Source organism: Capsicum annuum, chromosome 8, assembly GCF_002878395.1.
Source record: "Capsicum annuum cultivar UCD-10X-F1 chromosome 8, UCD10Xv1.1, whole genome shotgun sequence".
In the NCBI taxonomy this organism is placed as follows: Eukaryota; Viridiplantae; Streptophyta; class Magnoliopsida; order Solanales; family Solanaceae; genus Capsicum; species Capsicum annuum.
Window position 1 is genome coordinate 51,909,325 of NC_061118.1, and position 27,121 is coordinate 51,936,445.

General features: G+C 34.0%; 1 protein-coding gene and 1 long non-coding RNA gene across 3 annotated transcripts; both read right to left on the reverse strand.

Annotated features, from left to right (window-relative positions):
- Positions 1–6,897: 6,897 nt before the first annotated feature.
- On the reverse strand, positions 6,898–22,162 carry LOC107839029. Of its 2 annotated transcripts, XM_016682361.2 has the most exons (12): positions 21,751–22,142; positions 18,836–18,990; positions 18,160–18,724; positions 17,932–18,087; positions 15,846–16,510; positions 15,688–15,762; positions 15,428–15,614; positions 15,248–15,346; positions 15,093–15,159; positions 8,174–8,336; positions 7,317–8,043; positions 6,898–7,221 (listed from the first exon to the last, which is right to left on the reverse strand). In XM_016682361.2, the coding sequence occupies exons 1-11, from the start codon at positions 21,820–21,822 to the stop codon at positions 7,332–7,334; spliced, it is 2,916 nt and encodes a 971-aa protein (XP_016537847.2). In that variant the 5' UTR covers positions 21,823–22,142; the 3' UTR covers positions 6,898–7,221; positions 7,317–7,331. The 2 variants fall into 2 exon arrangements, with proteins under 2 accessions (XP_016537847.2, XP_047251593.1); XM_047395637.1 differs by having other exon boundaries at positions 6,898–8,043; positions 21,751–22,162.
- On the reverse strand, positions 8,747–15,086 carry LOC124886708. Its single transcript, XR_007043993.1, has 2 exons — positions 14,875–15,086; positions 8,747–14,777 (listed from the first exon to the last, which is right to left on the reverse strand). It is a non-coding gene; the product is annotated as an uncharacterized LOC124886708 (long non-coding RNA).
- Positions 22,163–27,121: the final 4,959 nt, after the last annotated feature.

A 27,121-nucleotide genomic window follows, 5' to 3' on the forward strand; every position in this document is an offset into this window, starting at 1 on the left:
CTGAGCATTATCTTATTTAATTATCGTATTATCATGGATATTCGGATATTCAAATTTATAAAGCAAAATCGACATGTTTTATTATTTGTAAAATATCTTATGAAAACACAATCCACGATCTTTGGCCCTATTTTCACTCTTTTGGATATATGAACATGGACTTTGCCTAGACACCCCCACACTTTGAAATATTTCAAGTTGGGTTTTCTTCCTTTCCATTTTTCATATGAAATAGATTGTGTTTTACTATAGGGAACTCAATTAAGTATTCGATTAGATGTAGGTATAGCTTCCCCATATAAATTTTGTGGTAAACCTAAACTTATATGTAAGGCATTCAATATTTTTTTCAACGTTTAATTATATTTATTTTTTTTGCAATTCCATTCGATTGAGATGAATACGGGGCAATAGTTTGATAAATAATTTTATTTTTCAAATATATCTCTGCAAAAAGAGATTCATACTCTCCACCCCTACTTCTTATAATTTTAATTTTTTTATCCAACTGATTTTAACTTTAATTTTATATTGCCTAAATATTTCTACTGCTTCATCCGTACTATTCATCAAATAAACATAACAGTATCTAGTGCAAACATCAATAAAAGTTATGAAATACTTTTTTCCACTACGAGATAGTGTTGACTTCATATCATAAATATCTGTATGAACAAGTCCAAAGGTTTGAAATTCCTTTCAATAGTCTTATACGGATGCTTAGCGTACTTCGATTTAACACATATTTGACACTTAGATTTATTGCATTCAAAGTTAGGTGAAACTTCTAAACTAATCAATTTTTATAAGATTTTGTAATTGATATATCCTAAATGTTCATGTCACAATTCATTTGACTCAAGCAAGTAAGAAGAAGCCTCAGCTTTATTCACTTCAATAGCCATTACTTCAAGTTTGAAAATACCTTTATTGAGGTAGCCCTTTCCTACATACATTTCATTCATGTGTATTACAACTTTCTTCAAAACAAACAACATTTAAACTCATTTATAATGAAAAGTGTTATCGACACTAAGTTCTTTCTAATAGTAGGAATATGGAGAACATTGTTGAGAGTCAACACCTTGACGAAGTTTATTTCTAAGAATACCTTCTCACTTTCTTCAATCTTGGCTTTTGCATTATTTCTCATGAAGATCATTTCTTTGGGACCAGCGGTATCATAAGTAGAGCTTATTTGTTTGTACAAACATGTCAAGTGGCTCCTAAATCAAATCACCATTCATTTGAATTTCCAACTAGATTGCATTCAGTGATCATAACACACATGTTTTTTATATTATAGTTATTTCTAGTATGTTTATCTGATTTCATTTTTTGTTCTTCTTCAGAATGACAATTTAGAGCTTTGTGATCAACTTCACTATAATTGTAGCACTTGTCTTTGAACCTTTTCTTATTCTACTTTTTCTTTTATCTAGAAGACTTCTTCCTCTTTTTATTATGTATAGCAACATCTTTAACAAGATTTACAATTATTATCTCATTCAACTCATTATCCTCTTCTATCTTGAGATGAATCATAAGATCTTACAAATCAGACTATTGATTTTTGAACATTTCTTTTTTTTTAATATGAGGATCTTTATTAGTGAATATTTACATTTAAAGTTTGATAGGCCAAAAGCACATCATTTACAGCCATTCTTTGAAATTCACATCAGGATATTTTTTTTATTTTTCTTTCTTTGCAATTTCTAGAGCAACATCTAAACAAATTAATGATGCATATGATTGCCATTGGAACAGAGCCATTCACAACCGAATCAAGTTATTTTTTAGATTTATTTTTCATTTTTCTGTCAACTTTTGACAAACATTCTTAGTATTTAGAATAAGAATAATAAAGTCTTAATTTTTAAACAACTTATTTCTAGTCAACAATGAAGTTTTAATATCTTCAGATTGTCAGTCGAACGAACTTTGAAACCTGATAAATTTTCTATGTTCTTCAAATCAGAATCAAATTCAAACAGAGTAGAAAATCATAGGTTTTAATCTCCAAAAATCAATATAGAGAGTTTGACGAATGATGAAGTTTTTATATTTTTTGAACCAAAATTCCAATCCAGTTTCTCGATAAAGTTTTGAAATTCTTCTAATTGGGGGAGTAGATATCAAAAGATTTTAGTATCTACAAAATCAGACCAAATACTGATCAACCAAGTACTTAATTTATAAATTATGATAATTTCTTTTCCCTCCAAACAAGCACAAAAAAATAAATAGTTTACTTTAATTTTCTTAAGATTGTCGTTTTTTGTGTTTAGTAAAATATGTGTTTCACAACAAGAACTTCAAACACATGTTTAAACTAAAGTATGAACAATCAAATAAATTCATAACTCTGTATTCACAATTTTGAACTTTTAACAATAAGTTCAACCCAACTTATTATGAACACCAATAAAATGAACTTCAAACTATTTTCTGAAAATAGTAAAACCAAACATTTAGAAAAAGATGAAGATTAGAAGATTTAAGTACAGCAAATTCACGGTGTGCACTTAAGGAAATTTTTCCCCTCAAGCACCCAAGGTTGTGGAATATATCCTCACTGGATAAAATGAATCACTTCGACAGAATAGCAGTACCTCAAACACTGCCGAACTACGAACGCATTCTATGATAGCAAATCACAGTAGAGTTTTGTAAATAAAAAAATTTCTTACTTCAAAATTTCATGTATGTACCAAGAGAAAAAACCCCAGGTATTTATAGCTATCAAGGTGTTGTTTTATGCAGAAAAAATAATAGTTCAGAAAGGTGCATCTCGTCATAAAGGTGCAATTCTTCAAAAAAAGTGCAACTTTTTGAAAAAGTCACAACCCGTTGAAAAGGTCATAACCATCCAAACTGAAAAGGTGTATTCAAATTGCATCCTTTCTCTTGGTGTCTTTTTAGAAAAATACCTATTCAATTTTCATTCACACTTCTTAAACCTAACAGTCTCCACACCTCCAACCTAACATTAAGTCTATTGTGAGTCCCATCATACAAATAACATACTTAATGAAACTTCATCTTGAATATATCCATCAACTCATCCATCACCAAGACAAATGGAAAAGGACTAAGAGCATCCATCACCATTGGCAATCTGAATTTCACTATTTTTTAACCTTTATCTGATACTTCCTTTGACTTTTGAGGTTCTTTCTTGAGTAATGTATTCTCGGTATTCAAATTAATAACATGCTTCTTAAGTAATTTTTTTTCTTTTTAAGTTTAGTCTTATTTAGTTAAACATAGTTGTCAAATTTCATACAAAGATAGTTTATCAATTCACCATCACAAGCACTCAATCTATCAACTTCATTCATCAACGAAAACATAACAAGCACATCAAATTTATTATTAGATTGGGTATTGAAATTCTCTTAGAGGGTATAGATATTATCTCATTGGAGTTATGTTTGGTGTAAATCATAAGTATCATTACAAGTTCTCCTTCTTAACTTTAATTTTCATGCTCTATTAGGGCAATTAGTGACATCAGTTCTACCATTTACCTTCTCCTTTCAGTTTTTTATCACTGTTGTCTTCCCATACTGCTAGGAAGACTAGCCTAACAACTTTCTTTAATACTTTCTCTTCTTGCTCGCGACTACTAGAAACTTATTTCTTTTGTTGTTCTTTTCCTTCCTTTTCAATTCTCTCTATTCTCCATTTAGTTTCTCATATCATTTTTGATCATGTGATCCATCTTTCGACATTTGTAGAGTTCATTGAAAGATGGATTTCCAGAGGTCTTGCTTTGTTGAAATTTTCCTTCTGAAAGTTATTTTTAAGATTATTCATAAACATCTTGAAATTTTTTTAGCAAAAAGAGCTATGCCAAAATCATCTTAAGGATCACTTCATTGGTTTGTCCTTTCTTAATTCTATTTTCTTCATTTCATGTATTTTAAAGTTTTCATTAAGTACATCTAAAGTGATCTTGTCAACCTTTTTTACCTCATTTCATGTAGCTACTTTGTTTTTCCACGAGAAAAATAAAATTATGAGTATCTAATTTGCTAGTTTTTCTTAAGAGAACTCTTTTCGAAGTTAATTCAGGTTGTTGGTGATAATAGTGAAACCTAGTGATTCATGTTTTTGTTAGGTTCATTGTACTTCATGTTGCATAATTTCTCATAAATAACTCTGTGCTTATATTTCACTTGAGTTATTCCTGTTGGAAAATAGGCATATGCAGCGAAAGTAAATGTACAGAATGATTTGCATATAATATATACAACCAACATAAATACATAGTTTACGCAAAGAATGCTTAAAATTAATTAGGAATATCTCTTAAAGCGTGAGCAGATATCCTGAAGTGAATTTGTCTTCGAATCTGCGGTCACAGCCGAACTCTCTCAATACTTGGATGGGAAAGTACTAAATAGAATAATTAATTGATAGGCTGGGGGAATCCCTATTATAGAGATATTCTCGGAGGAAAGAAAAGCACACTTTGTTTTTACTTGAAGGTGACTTTTCGTTTTCCCATAAAAAGTAGAATTTTGGGTTCTAGTATAATATGGGCATTGTAGGACTACAGAATTAATTAGTGAGAATTCAAAGCACTAAGTTGAATTATTCTTATCATAATAAATTATAAATTATTCTACAAAATTCATAATTTCACTCCTCTATTTTTATTGTGAGATTTATCATTAAACACTGATTTAATTTCACATGTTAATATTATAGATACTAATCAATAAATTAAATTAATGAAGAATTTAATATAATAATTCATTAATTTCCTTTAGAGGAATGCTTAACTTATTTCATATGTCGCATTCATAAATTCACCGGCTGGGTTTACAACATTTAAACTTATAAGCTTCTCATAAAAGGTGTATTATCAATCTCTATACCGAGACATGGATTTCATCAACTAACTTATTATTTCATCAATATATATTATTATCATCCAATCTACTAGGAAATTGACCCATCTCAGAATCTCACATTCTAATAATCAAAACGATAAATAATATATACAGATCATAATAGTTATATCAAGATTGAGAATATAAGTACATTTAATAGTTTAGAGAATATGTTTCTATCAGTCAATCCAAAACAACTATCTCTACTTGGTCTTGTTCAATACATACAAATTATACTAGCACGAGAAGTTAGAAGTATACCATTCTCGTAATCAAGATAAATTACATCTCGTGCTGCAATCATTCTGATGGTTTGTCCAAATCTTCATCTACGATTGTAAACTATAACTTTAACTTACCGATGATTTAATCTTCTTTGTATAAGCTAAACTCTATACATTAAATCATCTACTATATAAATTGCGGATACATATATGACAATTATCTATTTAATATAACGATTTATTGAATTAAATAAATAAATATCCGTTCAATAAATAATACTATATCATAGTATATCCTAACAATTCCCTCAAGGGGTTCTTTCCTAGAGGACAAACAAAATTTCATGTTGTGCGTAATGTTTATGCTTTAATATCAATTTAGCCTCATTTTTACCTTCTTATGATGTCTTTTGATAGTAAAATATAGCTGACTTTTCTTGTGAAATTTTATGCTGCACGAAATTTAAAGATCAAACTAGGATAATCAACTCGAAGTTGAATTTAAAAAGGAAAGATATAGAAAATCAAAAATCGGATAATTTTTCCATGGTGGAGTTATAGCACCGCTACAACACTAATGCTGGAAAAAAAAAAAAGACACAAAATGTACATATTTTGTACAAACGGGATTTACACCTAATATAAAAGCTCCTAACCCATATTTACTGAGCTGGAAAAAAAACATAGAAGAGGGGGCTAGAGAACGAGACTAAGTGGTCAAATTGGTACTACTATTTCCTTTTATCTCTTGAATTTTATGTTATTTCGCATGATCTGTGAGGCTATTATCGTCATGTAATTAGGCTAAATTTCTGTCCAAAGTTACGGTATCTTAACATGAAAGTTGAAGTTTATATGGTTCTAACGAGTTAATCAATCATCGCAGATTACTTGTTCAATATTTGAATAGTATTATTGTTTGATTGTTTGATCATCAATTGAATTGTATTCCTGACTTTGCACTTGAAGAGATATTCTTGATTGCAATGAAATTGTATTGGGTCTACGCATTGAGAAATTTATTTGCAAACGAAAATGGATTCTGTCTTATCCAATCTCTAATCAGAAATATAGGATCTCAAATAAATAGGCTAGTAGAAACTAAAAAAAAATGTTAACGAGTTAAAACAATGTTGTAAGCAACTCAAAGAAATTAAGAATTAGAATAATGTTCGACTTTTAATGGTAGATTTTATTTTTATAAAAAGTGATATTCAAGGCAAAGAAAAAGATCTACCTTGGCAAGCTTCGCCAGAAGCAAGCAAGATGAGACAAGAATATTGAAATTAGGGTTGGCAAATTAGGGGTCTACTGCTAGTTAAGAAGAGAATTGCTTATGTAATAAAAATCAGTATAACTAGCGTCATATTTGGTTATATTTAAGTTGCAGGGATTAACATTCTGCACACCAATTATGGTGTTTGCGCACCTGTTTACACTTCCGTATAACTAAAGCACGTATAAATTATGAGTAATTAAGCTAAAATAACTAATACAAATAACTAAATCTTAAATCACTTAGCCGTGCACAAGTCTAACCAGCAATCAAACAATTCCTTGGATCACTAGAACGCCATTGTATCAAAATCTCAAACTATATTTAGCTAGCAATATTTATTTTTTGAATTTATTTAAAAAAATTGTTGTAGTACTACAAAACGTGTTAGTGGTAAAACAATTTAAAAGACCACCAAAAAAAATAGATAAACTAAAGGAAGAGCATTTAAAAAAAAAGGCAGCAACCAACAGAGACATTTGCGAACAACGACTTGGCTTTGTAAACAATTCTTTTGAAATATGAAGTATACAATGCTACTTCTGCCATCAACCACAACATGACCGAAGTAATAGCAATTATTGTACTTGGCAGCAAATAAGCCAATTAAAGAATCTAAAACGTAGTACAAAGTAATGCAAGAATTCCTCTACATGATCAGCAGAGGTGAAAAAACTAGAATTTTGTTCATTTTACCTAAAATATAGGATTTCCAAGGAGATTTAAAGAGTTCTCATATGATGAAGGCAAAGGATTTCCCTCCTATCCATCTTTACTGTGTACAGTAAAACCAAGCAGCAGTACGCTTTTCCTTCCTCTGAGATCACATTATTCATTCAGAGATTATCTTAAAACCCATTTTTTGTTCTTTATCACACGAATAAAGTGATAGACAAAAGCAACATTTCTAACCTCTTGTAGTGTTGGTTATTTGCTGCTGCTATCTTTTTGAGAATTATTGGTGCTATGAGCTGCAACATCTTTGGATTCAATACATGGGGTAAGTGGTGGGAAAGAAGGAACAGCTCGCAGTATGAATTTCCGGCCTGTTTTTAAGCCTCCTCCAGACGATGTAGCACCAAGCTCATTCAAATGACGATGAGGTGGAGAAATACGCTTCTTATTCGGAGAGTTTACTTTAACACCATTTTGTGGTATAGAAGACTCCTTAAGTATTTCCGGTGTGTCATCTTCCATCACAAATGGCTTCTTATTAGAGTCTAGTAATTCCAAAACGTTCATCCCACTCCCGTCAAACTGGGTCATAGGGGTCATCGGAGAGTTACGCCAGCATAGCAGAGGCGTGGACTGGAAATGGACAGTTTGAGGAATCAGTTGATTATCTGAATTACTTGCCCAATCTTGTGAGTTTGGCAGTGCCAAAAGATCATCAGTATTGTCAGTAACATGAAACCCTGGTGATATTTCATTTGCTAACTTTGCATTGCCATGATTTTCCTGATCGAAGGGAACAATATCCAAAATATCATCAGTAGTTTCCTGATCTATGTCATGATTTTTAGAACTTCTAGGAGATCCTGGGGACAGTCCATATGCTTCTGTATTAGCTTGGCCAGATTCAGGTGAAGAAACGTATCTTCCAGAAGTGAACCAAGTTTTTGATGCATTCTTCCCCCGGCTAGAGTTGCATAATAGGTATCAAGGGTAAGAGGGAAAATTAGAAAATCATTTTTTCAGAGAAATGAGAAAATCATATGAAGTACTCATGATAGAAACTGATGGAACAACAAATATCAGAAGGATCTTACTTTGAGCACTGAAATGAAGGTGTCAAGGGAGTTAAGTTGCATTGATTTCTTGGATCACTTTGCAATAACCCACTTGTAGCTGTCACCATTTCCACCTCTTCCTCAACAGACCTCTCCAATCTCTCAGTGATGCAATGTCTATTAACCAAATCTTTACCGTATTCTAAACACGAAAACGAAAAAAGAAATCGGAGATAAACAGAAACATTAGGGAACAGAAGGAAAAAAAACAGACAGCATAATGACCAAGAAAAGAAAATATAAGGCAGCTCAAGAGCTAATACTTGATCATATCACCGCTATATGAAACATTGTCACCAATCACCATGGAGAATGTTGTGGTACTATGTTTCAGAAGTATAAGAATTGTTTTTCTCTTGCTTAGTCTGAACAAGGAAAATGTTAGCCCCACGCTTTTAAATGCTTAACTACTCATTTTTGGATTGAAAAGAAGTGAAAATTCCCAAAGAATTCTGTAGGAGCCCAGCAAAGTAGCTGATACAACAGCTCCTTTACGAACTTGCTCTAGAAGAAAATCTACTGAAGCATGTGGAGATTATCTATCTTAGTTTCTTGGTTTCAAATAGGATAAAATATATAAGTAGCAGCTACATATAGTAGTTACCAGCAGTTATCTACAGCAGTAGCTGTTAATCTATTTGTTGGGAGTTATCTTTCTGTTTTAGTTCAAATATGCGTATCTAGAAGAATTCTGGCAGAAAAAGGATTATATTTATCTTTGTATCTGAAGATTTGTCCACTCCATAGTCCATACGGACATAGTTATTGGTTAATGCAGTCTTTAAGATTCTTGCATTTTATTTAACCAATAAAGTTTCATTCTGATCTCTTCTTCTTCATCACAGTTCCTATCACTAGTCCCCTCAACCTTAGACCCAAGGAATATAGAGCAAATAGGACATGAATTTCTATAACTAATTAGATTGTAGGGGGGAAGCAAGCATGTTTTCTCTCTGTGGAATAAGATAATTGAATAATTTCATTCACACATTTCTTTGTCATATACATGGCTTTATATACATAGGAGATTGTTGAGTAGAATCATCTAAATCCCATGAAATCTGGAATTGTACAAAATCCTATATTCAACATGAAGAGAAAGAATCATAGATAGGATATTCTAGATTACAACAATTATCCTAAGATCTTAGAGGATCAAATCTTGATATGATGAGTATCTTCCTTGAAAATCTCTATCAGTCAACACTCCCCCTCAAACAGGTGAATGGATATCTTCCATTCCTAGCTTGCTTATTAGATCTTGAAACACATTGTTTGGCAGCCTTTCTGTTAAAACAACATCGGTCACCTGATCTTTTGTAGATACAAATGGCGTACAAATGAGTCCACTATCTAATTTCTCCTTAATGAAATGTCTATCTACCTCAATGTGCTTCATGCTGAGTTATACTTATTGCTGATTTATTGTCACAATATAGTTTCATTGGTCCTACCCATCTTATCTTCAAATCATCAAGGACTATCTTTTACCATAATAGCTCACAAACTCCCATAGCCATAGATCTAAACTCAAATTTTGCACTTGATCTGGCTACTACATTTTGTTTTTAACTCCTCCAAGTCACCAGATTTCCTCCTAAGAAAGTGCAATATCCAGAACATGACCTTTGATCCACTAATGAACCAGCATAGTCTGCATCAGTATAAGCCTCTAAAACTATGTCTCCTCCTCTTTTGAATAGTATTCCTTTTCCTGGAGTTCCTTTAGGCTATTGTAGAGACCTGTTGATAGCTTTAAGAAGTGTTTCTCTAGGATCATGCATAAATTGGCTCACAACACTCACAGTAAAGGCAATGCCGACCTTGTATGGGACAAGTAGATCAATTTCCCTACAAGCCTTTGATACATACCTTTATCTACCATAGAATCTTCTGGAGCATTGCTCAATCTATGATCATATTCAATTGGTGTCGCCACTGGTTTACACCTTAATTTTCCTATTTCTTTCAACAAATCGAGCACATACTTTTGTTGGGAAATGTTTCGAGTGTGCCACTTCGATTCCCAGAAAATACTTTAATTTCCCGAGCTCTTTGATGTACTCACTTCTTTAGATTTTGTACCTCCTCTGAATCATCACTTGTTACTATGATGTCATCCACATAAACTAATAATGTTGTTACCTTTCTTGTTTCTGAGTGTCTTATGAACAAGGTGTGGTCTCCTTGACTTTGTTGTTACCCTAGCTTGATCATGATCTTTGTAAATCTTCCAAACCATGCACGAGGTGATTGCTTTAATCCGTAGAGTGCCTTCTTCAGTCTACACACCATTCCTTTCTTGCTTGCAAAACTAGGAGCCACCTCCATATAGATCTATCTCCTCATCTAAGTCTCCATGTAAAAATGCATTTTTCACATCAAATTGTTGTAGGTTCCAATTAAAAATTGCAGCCAATGATAATAAGATTCTTACTGTATTGATTTTTGCCACTCGAGCAAAAGTCTCCAAATAATTTCACAGTAAACACCTATCTACACCCCACAGACTTTTTCCCTTTTGGTAATTCTACAATTTCTCAAGTTTTATTTTTTCCAACGCTTCCATTTCTACCTTCATAGCTTTCTCCCGCTCTTTGTTTCCTAAAGCTTCAGACAAATTTCTAGGGATAGGAATTGTGTGGAGGTTACAAAGAAAAGTTTTATGACTTGGGGATAGGTTTTGATATGTCACATAAAGGCTCAAAAGGTGTTGTGTGCAAGTTCGAGTTCCTTTTCTGAGTGCAATGGGAAGATCGAGGTCATTAGGTTGGTTAGTCCCTTCTTCATGATCAATTTGGTTTGGTATTTTTGATAGTTCAACAGATTTGGGATGGTTAGTAAGAGCAGTAACCCGAGGAGATGATTGCCTTTGAGTACTTTGATCAATTAGGTTCTTTCTTCTAGAATAAACCTGCAATGGTAGATTATTTTCTAGAATTCCATTATCTATATCAAGATTAGGAGACTCGTTAGGTTCTTGGGTGACCGAAGAAATGGTGAATCAAACAAGGATTTGGCACGACTAGAAATAGACAAATCAAATAGTAACAAGTCTAGAGGTCCCTCTTCTTTCAATGAGTCCCCATGATTGTAAGAATGGCTAAAAAATGATTCACTCTCATCAAATGTGAAATCAGCTGAAACAAAGAATTTCTTTGATGATGGTTGATAACACTTGTAGCGTCTTTAAGTAGGAGAATATCCTATGAAAGCACACTTAAGAGCACATGGAACATATGAACATGAGAATGAATATGCCTCTATTATGAAAATGAATATGAACATAGGCAACATTGCCAAAGATTCTACGAACCAATTTATTGGAAATTTCAAAATTCAGGAAGAAATTCCTACGAGTATCAAGGGGTTTTTAATGTTCAGAATTATTGATGGTATTCTGTTATTAAGGTGTGCAGCAGTTTAGACAGCTTCCCCCCAATACTGTTTTGGAACCCTTTGTGAAACAATAGTGATCTAGTAATGTCAAGTAACAATCCGTTTCTTCTCTCTGCTATTCCATTTTGTTAAGGAGTATTGACACATGAAGATTCATTAATAATTCCCTCTTTTTGGAAGAAAACAGAGAGGTTTTGATTGAAGTAGCATTATCAGATCGAAATCTTTGATCAGATTAAAAAAGGTAGGAAGAATTTGGCTGACGTCTGATTTTTGCTTTAACAAATAGATCCACGCTACTCTTGTACAATCATCAATGAATGACACAAACCATCTAGCACCAGAAATATTAGGAATATTAGGAATGGAAGATGGTTCCCAAATATCACTATGAATAAGAGAAAAAGAAGTCTTACATCTTTTATAACTAATTGGAAAGGTAACACGTTTGTGTTTTGCAATTTCACAATCCTTTTTTCACAATTTCATAACTGAACCATTAACAATAGTTATTTTTTCATAGCTAGGGCAAGGGGAATATGATATAAAGAGATGAGATGAACTGGTTATATGATCAGTTGCCCCCGAATCAACCACCCACGTTGGCGAAAGTTTGTCCGAAACACTAGTAATAAAGGAGGAAGAAATACCTGTGAAGGCCAGTGAACAACTACCTTCTGAAGCCGAGCATCGATTTTTATCAGTCTCTGGGTTGCTGGCTATATGTGCCTGCTTTCCACCACTAGTGTTTATGTTTGGACGTCTACCATTGAGTTTCTAGCACCTATCTCAGGTGGGCCGATATTTTTTGCAATAGGTGCAGTAAAGATCGTCCCTATTGATTGGTGGTTTGAATGAACCAGCAGGATTGACGATGCTCTCCCATTGTGAAACTTCGGATTCTTTTGAACTTGTCCCTTTTGCTACCAGAGTTGATCATTAATTTGAGTTTCAAGCATAACACCCCTCCGTCCTTTTGTCTATATAATGACCATTGTTTCATTTAATGATGGCAAGTCTTCTTTTCCTAAGATTTGCACTCGCACAACATCAAATTCTACATTTAGTCCTGTAAGAAAATCATAAATCCTTTTTTTTTCAATAAATCTTTTCAGAATCATGGCATCATCTTTACAACACATTTGAATGCATTTATAATGATCCATTTCTTGCCACTTAGTGACAGGTCGAGCTCCATGTTTTGTTGCAGAAAGTTTTGTTTTTATTTCATAGATCCTGGCAGCATCATGTACTTTAGAGTACGTTTCCTTCACTGCATCCTAAATTTCCTTAGCGGTACTTAGAAACATAACGCTATCATTGATCTCCGGAAGCATAGAATTCCATAACCAAGACATCACCATTGCATCTTGTTCATCCCATGCATCAAACGTGATGGTCATGTACCAAGAAGATGTCATAATTTTCCTTTACCCTTTAAAAAGGTACGAACTAGTTGATCCCATTTTAGGTAATTTTTTCCATTCAACCGATAAAAGGCTTGAATGTTTTGCAAATCTCCAGTTGAAACTGTAAAGTTATTCTCTATGGCTGCAGAAACACTTTCAGTGACTAGATCATTTACCTTTCCAAACATGGTTTTGAATGGTTTCAACCTTTGGGTAGATAAAGCTGGAAAAAGGACTTTTCAAGACTGGGTGAATAAAATTAAAATGGTTAGGAATAAGCCTAAAGCTCTGATACCATGTGGAATAAGATAATTGAATAGTTTCATTCACATTTCTATGTCATATCCATGGCTTTATATACATAGGAGATTGTTGAGTAGAATCATCTAAATCCCATAAAATCTAGGATTGTACAAAATCATATATTCTACATAAAGAGAAAGAATCATAGATAGGATATCTAGATTACAACAATTATCCTAAGATCTTAGAGGATCAAATCTTGATATGATGAGTATCTTCCTTGAAATCTCTATTAGTCAACACTCTACAAGGACAACTCTAAAACAGCATACTGGTTCAGCATGTACATACACCGCCAGAAATAATAAGAGGAGAAATATAGAGTGTTGAAGACATAATTCAGAAAATAGAAGTGTGTGCTTTACTCATCTCCAATAACTTTAGCTTTAAGATGAGATGGTGACACAACTTCAAATAGTTTAGAGTAGGAAGAGATCCTAGTTCGAATCTCACCACCACCTGTTGTCAAAGAGAATTTCTAAATGCTTGACACATGAAAATGATTCAAGCCAGCAAGTGAGGGGCTTTGCTGAATTAAGAAAATATAAGTGTGTTCTCTCTAACAACTTAAACTTTTCGATGAAAAAGCCACACAACTCAATATATTGTTTAGGTGGAGTAGAATTGAAAGTTATTCTCTCTCCTGGTAAAGGTGAAGCGAAGAGGGGCATCCCTTGCCCGATCATCCAAATTTTCTCTCAACACAAGTTTGACATGAAAATTTTCCTCTTGTTTAGTTAGCATGCTATTCTCACCCTTTCCAAGCCAGGCTTGATACGAAAGACCAATAATGCATGCTCATGGTTAGAAAGGAGATGAGAAAAGGTGGCACCTATGGCCCTGTCTACAATTGCTCCAACTTTAGTTACATCATGTTCATGATGTAATAATTCATATCAGCAAGAACTCTAGCTAGGCCATGATTTATTAATGAACCTAGGGGCTTGCACCAATTAGAAAGGCAAGACCTTTTGCTTATGTTAAGTCCAAGCATTTGATAGTCTCTATCTTTGGGAAGCTTAAAGTTCTCCACACATAAAATTATAATTGTCAACTGACCATTTGCTATGAGACAAGCACATTAAACATATTTTATATTTAGACTGGTTAACTACTATGGGTTTTTTGACAATTAATCATTTTTATTGTGAGACAAACACATCAAAGTAATTACATTTACACTTGTCTATAACCTTAGTAATCTAAGAAACCTCACAAGATTATATTGTGATAGAAACAGATTCTGCCCTTGAATGTTCTAGTAAAAATTAGACTAGTAGTTATCTGTTAAATTTTTTTTATACTGAGAAATCCCCGAGGGCCAGTGTCTACAATTAGAAACTCTGTGGATAGTGGCCCGCTCCTCTACCTTCATCACTTAAATACTAGTTTTTTTTCTGCGGCAAGATTAGAACCTGTGAAGTGAGTCTAACTCACAGGTTGCACTCTTACCCCAAGTCCAGAGGCATTACCTATTTTTTGTTAGTTTTTTTTCTGCGGCAAGATTAGAACCTGTGAAGTGAGTCTAACTCACAGGTTGCACTCTTACCCCAAGTCCAGAGGCATTACCTATTTTTTGTTATAATCCCGAAAAGCATCCCAAAATATCATTTCATGTACTTAATGGGAAAACCTACACCGCAATACATACAAAGAACCATCAACAAAGGTATCAGCAGAGAAAGTCAAAAGCATAGGCAAAATAACACTCTGCTTAAGATGTTAGGCTGTTCTTTCTAGTAAAAAAGACATTCTTATCTCAGAAGCTAACAGCAAAATGCTAATACCTTCCTTCCGACCATAGACATTTTTACATCCTTCACAGCGGCATCCACTGGAACATCCAACATTAGCCTATTAAGACAGAAGGAAAAGGACTTCCTCAGGTAATTGAGAAAAATCAGAAAATATTTACAACACATGGTATCTGAGAGAAATGTACCTGATAGCACTCACAGTACTTTTTCAAACACATTGACTTCTTGCAGTTGCACCCTCTTTTGTGTCTTGCAGAAGAGGGCGTAAAACTTGATCCATCCTCCTGTAATATTGCAAGTGACTATGTCAATTATCAGGAGATCGAGCTTCCTAAATAAAAGAAACTCTCAGAAGAGTTGAATACCGCAACAACATTTGTAGGGGAATCAGTGGAATGCTGCACAACTTTTGGAGCAAATGCCAGGGGATTCCGACACTGGATTTGTTGCCGCACATCAAGAACAGTGTCTTCATATTCAGGTCTGTTGAAGCAACCTTGGCAAGTGCAAGAGCCCACACAATATACTCCAGCAGCAAAGCAATCACAATAACTGAATACAAACAAAAGTTCAGTACATATGTAACATACATTGAAGATCAGCAATGCAAATATTTCAAACTTACAGTTTCAAGCACTTAGTCTTCTTACAATTGCAGCGTTTGCACCCATCACCAACATTTCCATCCGAGGTTTTCTTTCTGAATTACATAAACATATGATCTGTAAGAAGTATGCAGACAAATGAAGGTATACAGCTTCGAGAGACAACAAACACACTTGCCTTTTCTTTTGGGGGCTTGACAAATTGTAATCCATAGGGCTGTCGATATGTTCAGAATTAAACTTCCTTTTGTGACTTGAAGTATGCTCCGTTGGCTTCAAGAGCACAGTGTCATTTAAAGGTTTTGCATTATTAAGCGAAAAAGAAGCAGAGACACTTTCTGTATTCGGCACATAACTTTCATGTCTACCGTCATTGTCACCACTTGTCAAATTGCTCCCAACCACATTCGAAGATATCAAGCAATTCTTCATGTTCTTAGAAGGGTGACAGCTCACCATGGACGTCAACTTCTTCCCGCATATGCTTAAGTTACCCCTCTCAGTTGATTTCACACTTACAGTTGCACCAGAACCAGCTTCCATCCCATTAACTATACTATTTAAGTGCAAGCCAATACCAGATGGCTTTGGGACTTTCACAGTAAGTTTTTCAGAATCAACAGAAGAAGATGCCAGCTGGGTCAATGGCCTATCGTTTGCAGTTGATGATCTATTTGATGAACCTTGTTCTACGACCTCTAAGACAGCAGGACTGACTGGTGCTACTGAGCAGCTCACAATACCTGAAGCACTCTGTGAGCCAGAGCTAGCTGGTGCGATCTTCTGTTGAGCATCTTCAAATTGGAGACAACGCCTACTTATTCCGCTTTGATGTTGACCTGCCTACATTTTTTTTTTCTAACCACTTAGGCCAGACTGTATGGTGTTCATTTATCATGATAAATGCAATAGTATAATCAGGATTTTTAAGTTCCTTATTCTACTCTTTCCAAAAGCAACAGTGATTTTCTGTTGCTTGCCCTTTACACAGTCACCGACTCAAGAAAATTAAACATGGACTAGCAGCATTTTCAGAAACCAATTGCACAGCTTCAAAAACGTGCTTACAGACAATGAAATGAGGATGCACGTGTTTTCCACTTTTAGCAGCGATAACAGTCAAACTATTCTGTCATATTGGTGGGAATATAAACCAACTGGATGGCATATGACAAAGGAGAAAATGGAGAGGCCCCCATGGCTTTGGTCCGATAGAAGAGCTCAGTATGTGATGTGTGGGCTAAGCAAGCGTCAAGGATTCAAACCCTGTCCTAGACAAAAACCAGGTATTTAAATGGGGAAAAACAGAGACGGGCCCATTATCCACCGAGTTTGAACCTTGCGCCACTAGCCCTTGGGGATTTCTTAATTATCGGGAAAAAAAATGGAGACTTGGCACGCCGTAGCCTTGACAAACAAAAAGGGAAGGTTCTTCACCAATCTCTTAGGCCAGACTTCATAGTCATTGTAAACTACTATTCGATGGCAGTGGCAGGAGTTGTTCAAGAATAAAGGCATAAGAATAGATATCAAACTCCTCAATACCAAAATGTTATAGTTATAGCATGTCGGCATAACTTTAGCAATGGAGTCAAAATATTCCAGACGGAAGGGAAAAGGTAATTGCTTCCTACATCCTAGATCAGGTCCCAAGTTAGACGGCAAGGGTGTTAAGAGCTGAAGTGTTAATTTAAACGGAAGTATTCAAGTAGAGATGACAAGACGCTAGGGTTTTGGTTTAGTGGGTAGGTGCAAGCCACGAGTTCAAATCTTGCCTGTAACTGAAGCTTAGTATTTACACTGGGGCAAGGAAAATGATGGGGTAATACCCTCTCAAGTTTAACGCGTGGATCAACTGAATTGGGCAAGCTAACTCATGAGGGATTTTTAGATTATCCAAAAAACAATATTAACTTCTTCAAGATTTTAAACTTCAATTCATTAGTATAAAGGCATGTATTATTTCATCTTCTGCAATAATAATAAGCTTATTGATGTTGAAGTGAATTGTAGTAAAATAGACTGAACTGCAAAGCTAAAATAAACAGAACATAAGTTAAGAAGACAAGCTATGCACTGAGGATTTTGGTATGGGCCAATGACCATTAAAAATGTTAGGCAAGCATGTTGACACAAGGACATAAGAACATTGTGAGTTGCAAGATGAAGTATATTACTCATTTTCCTATATTTGACTAAATTTGCATACTTACCAATGTTGATGCAATTTTGGGTTATAGCATCAAGACGTGAACATCTCATACCTTGGTTTGAGAATCATGCTGCACAATGCTTTCATCTGGTGCAACTGACATTGTGCTAATCGTATCACTATCATTTCTGCAATCACATGCAGTCTCCAATGATTCGATCGGTATATTAGAAGCTTCATCCAACATAGTGCAGTCGACCCTTGAAAACTGCAATTCAAAATTTTTAAAGATCATATAACGAGTTCCTACCAAAATCAAATCGAGAGAAACGGTATTTACCTGAGCCATGTGTCGGTCACCATAATGATAATGCGACGAACTATGAGCAGGCAAGTAGGGAACAATCTCTGTACATAAACTGGTAGGTGGAAGATCAGGATCAGTATTGGAACTGCAAGCCCCAATATCTTTCTGATTGTATGAGGAGTTTTCCTTATTGTCCTGTTCAGCTTGCTCTACAACAACACGAGCTGCAACTTCTGGAATCTCATCTTGTCTTGCATCTTTACTTGCAATGTTAGCGACAGATTCCTTTAAATCTCCTGCACTATTAGGAGATTGAGGAATACTATCAGCTACCTTTAGGCTGGTATTAGTTGAATTTGAAGGATTACCAGACTCTGAGTTTGAAACATCAACTAAGAATTCATCAACACATCTTATGGGACTCCCACTTTGTTCATGCACAAAGATACTATTATCAGATATTTTCTGAACAAAAGGGTTTAGTCCACTTCTTGGCGGAGAAACAGATACTCTAGTGCCATCTGAATCTGTGACAACATTGTTATAATCCTCATTCTTCCCACAAAATGCTTCACTGGATAGTTGAGGAAACTGGCTCCTGAGACATGTTTAAGGTTCTGAAATAGTTAGTTTTTGCCTGATGGGAATGAATAGCATATTTTTATCAACATTATAAATACGAAAACTCTTGAAGACTATTGTATAACACCTTTTCAACAAGCTTGATTGACTCTGTGCATTAATCCGAGGTGAGGTAAACAGAAGAGGAGGAGAATTCAGCCCTGGGAAATATTGCACAATTGGAGCACCCTTGACAGGTTGTATAGGAGAGAGGTTGCTAATATAATTGAAGACAGGTGAATCCTGAAGACCAAAATAAAGAAGTAAGAGAAATACATTGAAGGAGGAAAAACAATCATTCCTTGGAACAGCTAACATACAACCTTAATAAAGAAACTGGTTCAAGCTGGCACCAATTCAAGGTTCAACAAAGAGCTTCAAAGAAATCGCAAACTAAATCAATGCAAATTCAAATGGTTATGACTTATGACAAGGGCATGAAAAGTAACAAATAATATACTACTCTCTCTGTTTCAATTTGTTTGGGTTGATTCAGAGTATGAAGGCCAAACTAAACCTAATGTTCTGTAGGATTCCGGACATAGAATCTTCAACTTTTTCAAATAAAATTTACATATTTCAAAACTACATAAAAAGCACTATAAGTCACAATTATTAACAACTCAATATATTTTAAAAATTATTTGACAAATTATGGTCAAAGAAAATATTCTTTAACACTTTGACTATCCAAATAGTAACTACGACAAGCAAATTGAAACGGAGAGAGCAATATCAAACCATTGCCTGAAGCAGAAACAGGAAAATGTGAATAGCCAGCAAGATCAAAACTGAATAGAAATCTTTCATTTTCAATGACAGAACACAGGGACCAAGCATAACATCAAACTACAAATTCCAGCTAAGTTTCTTAAAACAGATACACATGCAAAAAAAATCGGCCTCCTTCCTCAATTTTATCCATCTACAGAACACATGCTCCTTCCTCAATTTTACCCATCTAGAAACTAGGCCTAAAACAAATCTTGCTACAATGTTATAGCTTGTCTTTAATTTTTCAGTAACCCAAAAGATTAGAAAACCACCCTAAAAGGAAAGCAGTAACAAAACCCCAAACACCAAATGAATCAAAAATCTATCATTAAAATCAACCATTTAAGACCTCAACCTCTAAATTCACCAAAAATGTAAAGAAAAATATACCAAACAAAATCAACCCAACAAAAATCACACCGAACGAAACCTCAAATTTATGAAATCCTATTAAACAAGATAATTCAAAAAACAAAAGAATGGCCTTTGATCCAAATTTAGCAATCAACCAAATACAACAAGCCAAACGTGAATTCTAGCATATAAAATCTTTGATTCCTCCTACAAGACCTAGAACTCAAATATTCTACCTCATCCAAAGGAAATAGAGAACCTATATCCCAAATACTGGCTACTTTAAAATGCTAAGCATCTTAATTCAACTTAACAAAATCTCATTAAACCAAATTATTGGAAACTAAATGAGTTACCTAAATTAAAGGGGTAACCAGGTGAAGTAAAGCTTCCGCTATGGACGGAGAAACTAAATGAGTTACCTAAGATTAGAAAATCACCCTCGAAGGAAATCAAACCCGATACACCACAATGGATCAAAAATCTCATCATTAAAACCAACCATTTATGACCCAGACCTCTAAATTCAACAAAATTGGATAAAAAAATATATCAACCCCAAATTCAAACCAACTGAAATCACACCATAACAAAACCTCAACTTTATGAACTATCCATTAAACAAGATGATCCAAAAAATGAAGAATGGTCCTTGATCCAAGCTGAACAATCAATCAAATCCAATAGCCAGAACGTAAACTCTAGAATATACAATCTTTGATTCCTCCTACAAGACCTAGAACTCAAATATTCAACCTCACCCAAAAGAAATAGAGAACCTATATCCCAAACACTGGCCACTTGAAAATACTTAGCATACTACTTCAACTTAACAAAATCTCATTAAACCAGTTTATCAGGAACTAAATGAGTTACCTAATAAAAAAGGGCAGCCAGGTGCACTAAATCTCCCGCTATGCGCGGATAAACTGAATGAGTTACCTACGTTAGAAAACCACCCTCAAAGGAAAGTAGACACCAAAATGAATCAAAAATCCCATCATTAAAATCAACCATTTAAGACCCAGAGCTCTAAATTCGATGCATAGAAAAATATACCAACCCAAAATTCAAACCAAGATAATCCAAGAAACTAGATAATCACCATTGATCCAATTTTGACAATCAATTAAATCCCATAGCCAGAACGTAAACTCTAGCATGTACAATCCCAAGCACTGGCCACTTGAAAATGCATAGCATCCTAATTCAACTTAACAAAATCTCATTAAACCAAATTATCCGAAACTAAATGAGTTACCTAAGAAATTATTTTTAAAAAATCCTAAGCCCCTAACCTCACAATTCAACAACTTATTCAAAAGGCGTCAACCCATTTGAAAGTAAACCAAAAGCAAACAGCAAAAAGACAGTCTTGTGCACTAAAGCTACCGCTATGCACGGGGTCCGTGGAAGGGACGGACACAAGGGTCTATTGTATGCAGCTTCACCTTACATTTCTACAAGGGGTTGTTTCCACGACTTGAACTCATGACCTCCCAGTCACATGGAAGCAACTTTATGAGTTACACCAAGGCCCCCCTTCCAAAAGCAAACAACATTTCAACAAAATTCAGAAAATAAAGTCCCACATCACTGACATTAATCCAACAAATTTCAGAAAAATACCTCAACCCACATAAAAGTAGCTTACACTCAATCCCACTTAACAAAAACCCCTAAAACCAAAACATTTTATAAATTAAAAAAATCAACATAATTGCAGAAAAGTCCCCAAAGAAAACACCCAATTGCACCTTAACAAAGACCAACACAAGAAAAAAAAAAAACAAATCAGATTAAGATCCAATAACTACCTATTAATTAATTAAATCAAATTTAACAGAAAGTTCAAAATGGGTTGTGAATATTTACTTGGGCAGGTACAGGTTCTGATGATGAAATGGGGGCGGTGCATGATTTTGATGAAGGTTCAGGGGAATCCATTTTGAACTAGTGTAACCCTAGTTCTCAATAGGAGGTAGAAATAATAATTATAATTATATTTTTTCTGCATTTCTCCTGGAAAATTTGGAAAGTGGCTATGTACATATGAATGATGAAAATGATGATAATCAATGTGAGATTTTTACGGAAAATATGACAAGAATATATTGTAAGAGGTGCCTTTGGGCGGGAAAACCATTTTTTAGGGTGAAAACAAAAATATTGCAGGCTGGTTTGTTTGTTCAAGCCCAACTTCCATGTTTGGCCCTTCTTACTACTTTCACAAAACTATGGGGGAGAAGTAAGGCTGTGGATTGGTTTATTCCATCCAATTTTATTTATTATTATTTGATTATTAATTTTTGATTTATAAATATATGAAATCAATAACTAAAATAATAAAATATGTTTTAACAGTTTTTGGCTAATTGGCTTTAGGTCCTTGACGATTCGAATTTTGATTATTTGGCTTTTAATTTCTAACTGTTTGGTCCACGGTTAATTGGTTTTTGACCCTTAATTATATGATTTATGATTAATTGGCTTTTGGTTCTTAACAATTTGATTTACGGTTAATTGACTTTTAGTTATTAACAGTTCAGTTTTCGACTAATTGGCTTTTGATCCTTAATGGTTTGATTTTCAGTTTAACCAATAAGAATATATTCCTTTAATTCTTTTTACCTTCTCTTGTTTCTATTTATTCATATATTAACACTACCTTCATGCGTAAACTTTAACATAAAGTACAAGCAGATGCAAATTCTAATACATTATTGCTAAAATAAAATTGTTTTTCTTTTTTGTTAAGTAGTAAACTTAATTGGATGCGGTAGCACTGTATCTATTTATCAAAAAGTAAAGTAACATCAGTTTATAGTTACATGATGGGTAGAATTCCACTAAGCAAATGACTTTAGAAAGAAAATAGCGACATCAAGTCAACAATTACAAAATGCAAAAAAAAGTAAAAAGGTTTTGTATTAAAAAATTAAAGTCACCATTATATAATTGTGGTACGGAGATAATTTTAGTATAATGTTATTGGGTTATCAGCTTAGTCATCAGCTAAAATCTTAAAATTGAATTAGTAACCTTATTAAAAAATTATAAATTACTTTAAAATTCATTAACCCAATCAATACTGATAAACAAGTAGTGTTTTTTTACGGTTTATCGATTAATTTGGCTTTCGCATATTCCTGAGGAGAAGTGCATAGAGACAATTTTTTAGAGGCGCCATTTAATTTATATTTGAAGTTAAGAAACATTTGTAAATTTATTTCCTTCTGAAATAATTTCAGAAGTACACGACTGAAGTTGAAAATTCAATTCCGACTTCAGACATTCTTGCTTGAAATATAGCCTTTTGATAATCATCACACATTTTTACCTAAATTAGGTGTGATTTGTTAAGGTTTATTTCAGATTTTTGTAATGAAGATGTGGACTTACCGAGACAAACTTTAGACATTATTAACTAAGGTTGAATGAGTATATAAAAAAGTGTTACAATGTGAAATAAACATTGTCAATAGTGACCTCTTTGAAGGAGAAATTAAGAGATATTCATTGTCGTCATCAAACATTAGGAATTTTACTAAATATGCGAATGCATGTTTCCAGATATTCAAATGCATATCTCATCAAAATTAGATGGCTTGAGATTTACTAACAAATAGTATAAAAAGTTAAGGTTAATTTCGGACCAAAATATCTGAATTATGCTCTCTGCAAAGTTAACTTCTAATATTTTTTTACTGAAGTTATGGCTTTCGAAAGCTAAACTTCATTTATTTTTGCATAAGGTCGGGTTATATATTGGCTAAATTGCAAGTGTTATCACATGAATTAGTTAAATGGTTGAAGTTTGGATGAATTTTTTTTGCCAATAATCAACAATTTGTTGTTCAAATTTCAACAATCGAACATAAATTTACCTCAATAAACTCAAATTTGAATCATAAGTTTCATATATTACAAAAAATAAACTCCAATCAACAATTTTTCATAAACAACAATAAATCTAACAAATACATTTTGTAATTATGATGGTTTGTTATTATTTCTTTTTTCCAATGACACACGTCTATTTTCAAACTTTAATTCAACTATCATTAACTTATTACTTCATGTTAAGTGAAGCAGAATCAATTTAAACTCGAAATTGATGAATAGGAAAAAATCTTGTAATCTCAAAGGGAAGCAATATGAGAGGGAGAAAAAGCAGAAACATGAAGGGGGGAAGAGAAAGAATGTCACGACCCAAATCCATCATGAGTGGCATCCACACGAACTCTCAATGGGAAAAACCACCTAATTCTAAATCAGCAAACTCAACACTTAGCCAAAATAAAGCAAATTAATTATTTTGCATTGAATAAGATAATGTCATAAATAATCTAAATGATAACCCTACAAAATCAACGAATACCTAAATAGTCTCCTAGAATTTGAAAGTCATTGTACCATACTATAAATGTCAATAAAAGGTTCAATCCAAAAATAACTAAAATTGTCTAAGTCCAAACAATAGACCAGAAGCTAAGTGAAGAACTCTTAGTAGTCCAGAAGATGTAGCTCACCCTTGAGTTCAAATATTATCCGCTCTACAACTGTGGTCTTGAAACAGTCTCCAAAATATGTTTGCACTCAACAAAAAGAAGAGCACGTATAGTATCAGTACACAAGAAGCAACGGTGTACTCGTAGGGGACCAATCCAAAATGAGATATCTGAGTAAGTAATCGTAACTTAGTAAAGCAAGAACAATCATAAACACCTATCATGTAACCTTACCTCAAGTTTATGACATTTACCTTATTCAACAACACCATAGAATTCAGTCAATACAAGTCAAAATGGACAACAAGTCAAGTCAAGACTATGACTACCAACAAGTCTCCAAGTCAACAAACCATGACTCAGTTAAATATATCAACTATGTCTCAATTATACAAGTAAATAGACAATATAGAGTTATGCCAAATCTTACAATTTAATCAAGACTGTTGAAATGTAAAGGGGTTGCACTACACTGTGAGGGACCAGGTCCCTTAAAGTCAGTCACAAGCAATAAATCAATGAAGCAGTAAAGAACCTAAAACATTGTAGGAATTAAGGAACACAACGATTTAACATAGAAACCTCTTTGCTCAAGGGAGGAAAAATAATGGCTTACCCTCACAAGACTCAACAATCCACTATAATCAACCTCTTGATTACAGACTCGATTTTAACTTAACTCTAGGCTCCACCTGCATGTAATAACTCTACTACAAGCCTACCTTGACAACTCTACCAAGAACTTACTTCAATATTAACTCTAACCAATATCTAACTCAGGTAACTCTACTTAACCACTCTCAGAAACAAAAAGAACGCATTACTCTTATAAGAAAAGTAATTCAATTACAGAACATGTCTTGACTCGAGAACCCTCACTCTTTCAGTACATACAAAAATTAAGAACTTGAGCAATGTTGCAAAATTGAGTTTTTGCCTCTTTCCCACTCCTTCATTCTGATTTTGCAAGAACTTACCAATTGAGAAGTATTCTTTTCCTTTTATAGTGGAATAATGATTAGAGTAGAAATTTGATTGGGTCAGGTGGCCTGATGGGTACATGTTCACATGCATAATTTGTTATACTAGAAGACAAAACTGCACATGATAGTGAAAACTGTACTTGATTCATGAAGACCCAAGGACCTGGTCCCTTGTTGTCATTTGCTTACTATCAAGACAAGATATAACAATTCGAATACCCAAGGACCTGGTCCCTTATTATCAGTTGATCATCATCAAAACAAGATATAATAATTTTCCCCCTTTTTGATGATGATAAACCAACCATAAATTTTGAACATCAACGTTCATTCATCACATTTAATCAGAGTGATCACCACTACTGTCGATGAATGTTCACCTATCACTATGCACCTTGCTTTCCCCTATCAATATATCATGCAACTTAAGGACCTGATCCCTTATTGTTAATTAACATAAAAAACTCAACTTATTCACTATGTTTCAATATTTACCCTATCAATATACCTACACTTATTAATGTCCCTCTCTTGTCATATGCACCATATTTTCTCCCTATCAATAAGCCATCAAACTTTACCAACATTCAACACATATGCACCTGGTACCTAGTCCTTAACATATCATCATATCATGTAACACACATGATCCCTACCACATGAATTCAGTATTCCCTCTTTTGGCATCATTAAAAGTGATAACAGTAAACTAAGAATAAGATAAGCACAAGATAGTTAACTCATGGCCATTGGGGCAACACTAACATAAAGAACAACTTTTAAAAAAATAAAGAGAAAATAAATAAAACACACAAACAAGAATTCATTCATTATTAAGGGAGATCAGCACCATTATAATATAAAAACAAACATAAAACAACTATCTTCAAAAACCACAATAGAAACAGGGATTGAAACAGACATAGGGATGACAAACTGACATAGAGATGATAGAACTCAGGTAGAGGAGGGCTTAGGGGATAAGGATTTCAACAACAACTCCATTTTAGAATTCTCTACAACATGAGCATTCAGTAGCTGCTTAGTGAGGTCTTTAATTTCAGGATTCAACCCTTGAACCTCTGTAGTAAATTTTACAACCTTGATTTGGGGCTTTGTATTTTTTGCTGCAAGTTCCTTAGTAGCACTAGGTCCCTCTAAGGACAACTTCTAATTCTGCATCTTCAAGTGCACTATCTCAACATCCTTAGAAGCTGGCTTAATCCTCATCTCCTTCATTTTCTTGCTTAAATTCTCCTAAGCAATCAATAGCTTTGACACTTGGGACACAGTTCCCACCTTTTCTTCTGCATTTATTTTTCACCAATATTATCAGATTAAACTTTTGTTTGTCTGTTCCTAGAGTTTCTTTACTCCCAACCACTCCAAAGTAATCAAAGACCTTGTTCAAGAAGTACCTATAAGGCATCCCATATTTGTCTTCCTTCTTATAGATGACCTTATGCATGTGCTCTAACATTAGAGCAGCTAGACTTATAAACTCAAATTTACTCAAACACTCAATCAGGAACAAATCAATAGCAGAGGCAATAGTCCTTTTCTCTAACCTGGGTAAAAGGACTTTGTTCATAAATTGAAACACTAATTGAAACTCAATTCTCAGAAATTTCCTTTTCACTCAAGCTATTGATGTCCCTTATACCTTTGAGGCATCAATCATGAACTCAGCTGAGGCCGGTTGTTTGACAACAATCCTCACACCTATAATAATCACACCCAAAATCTTTCCCA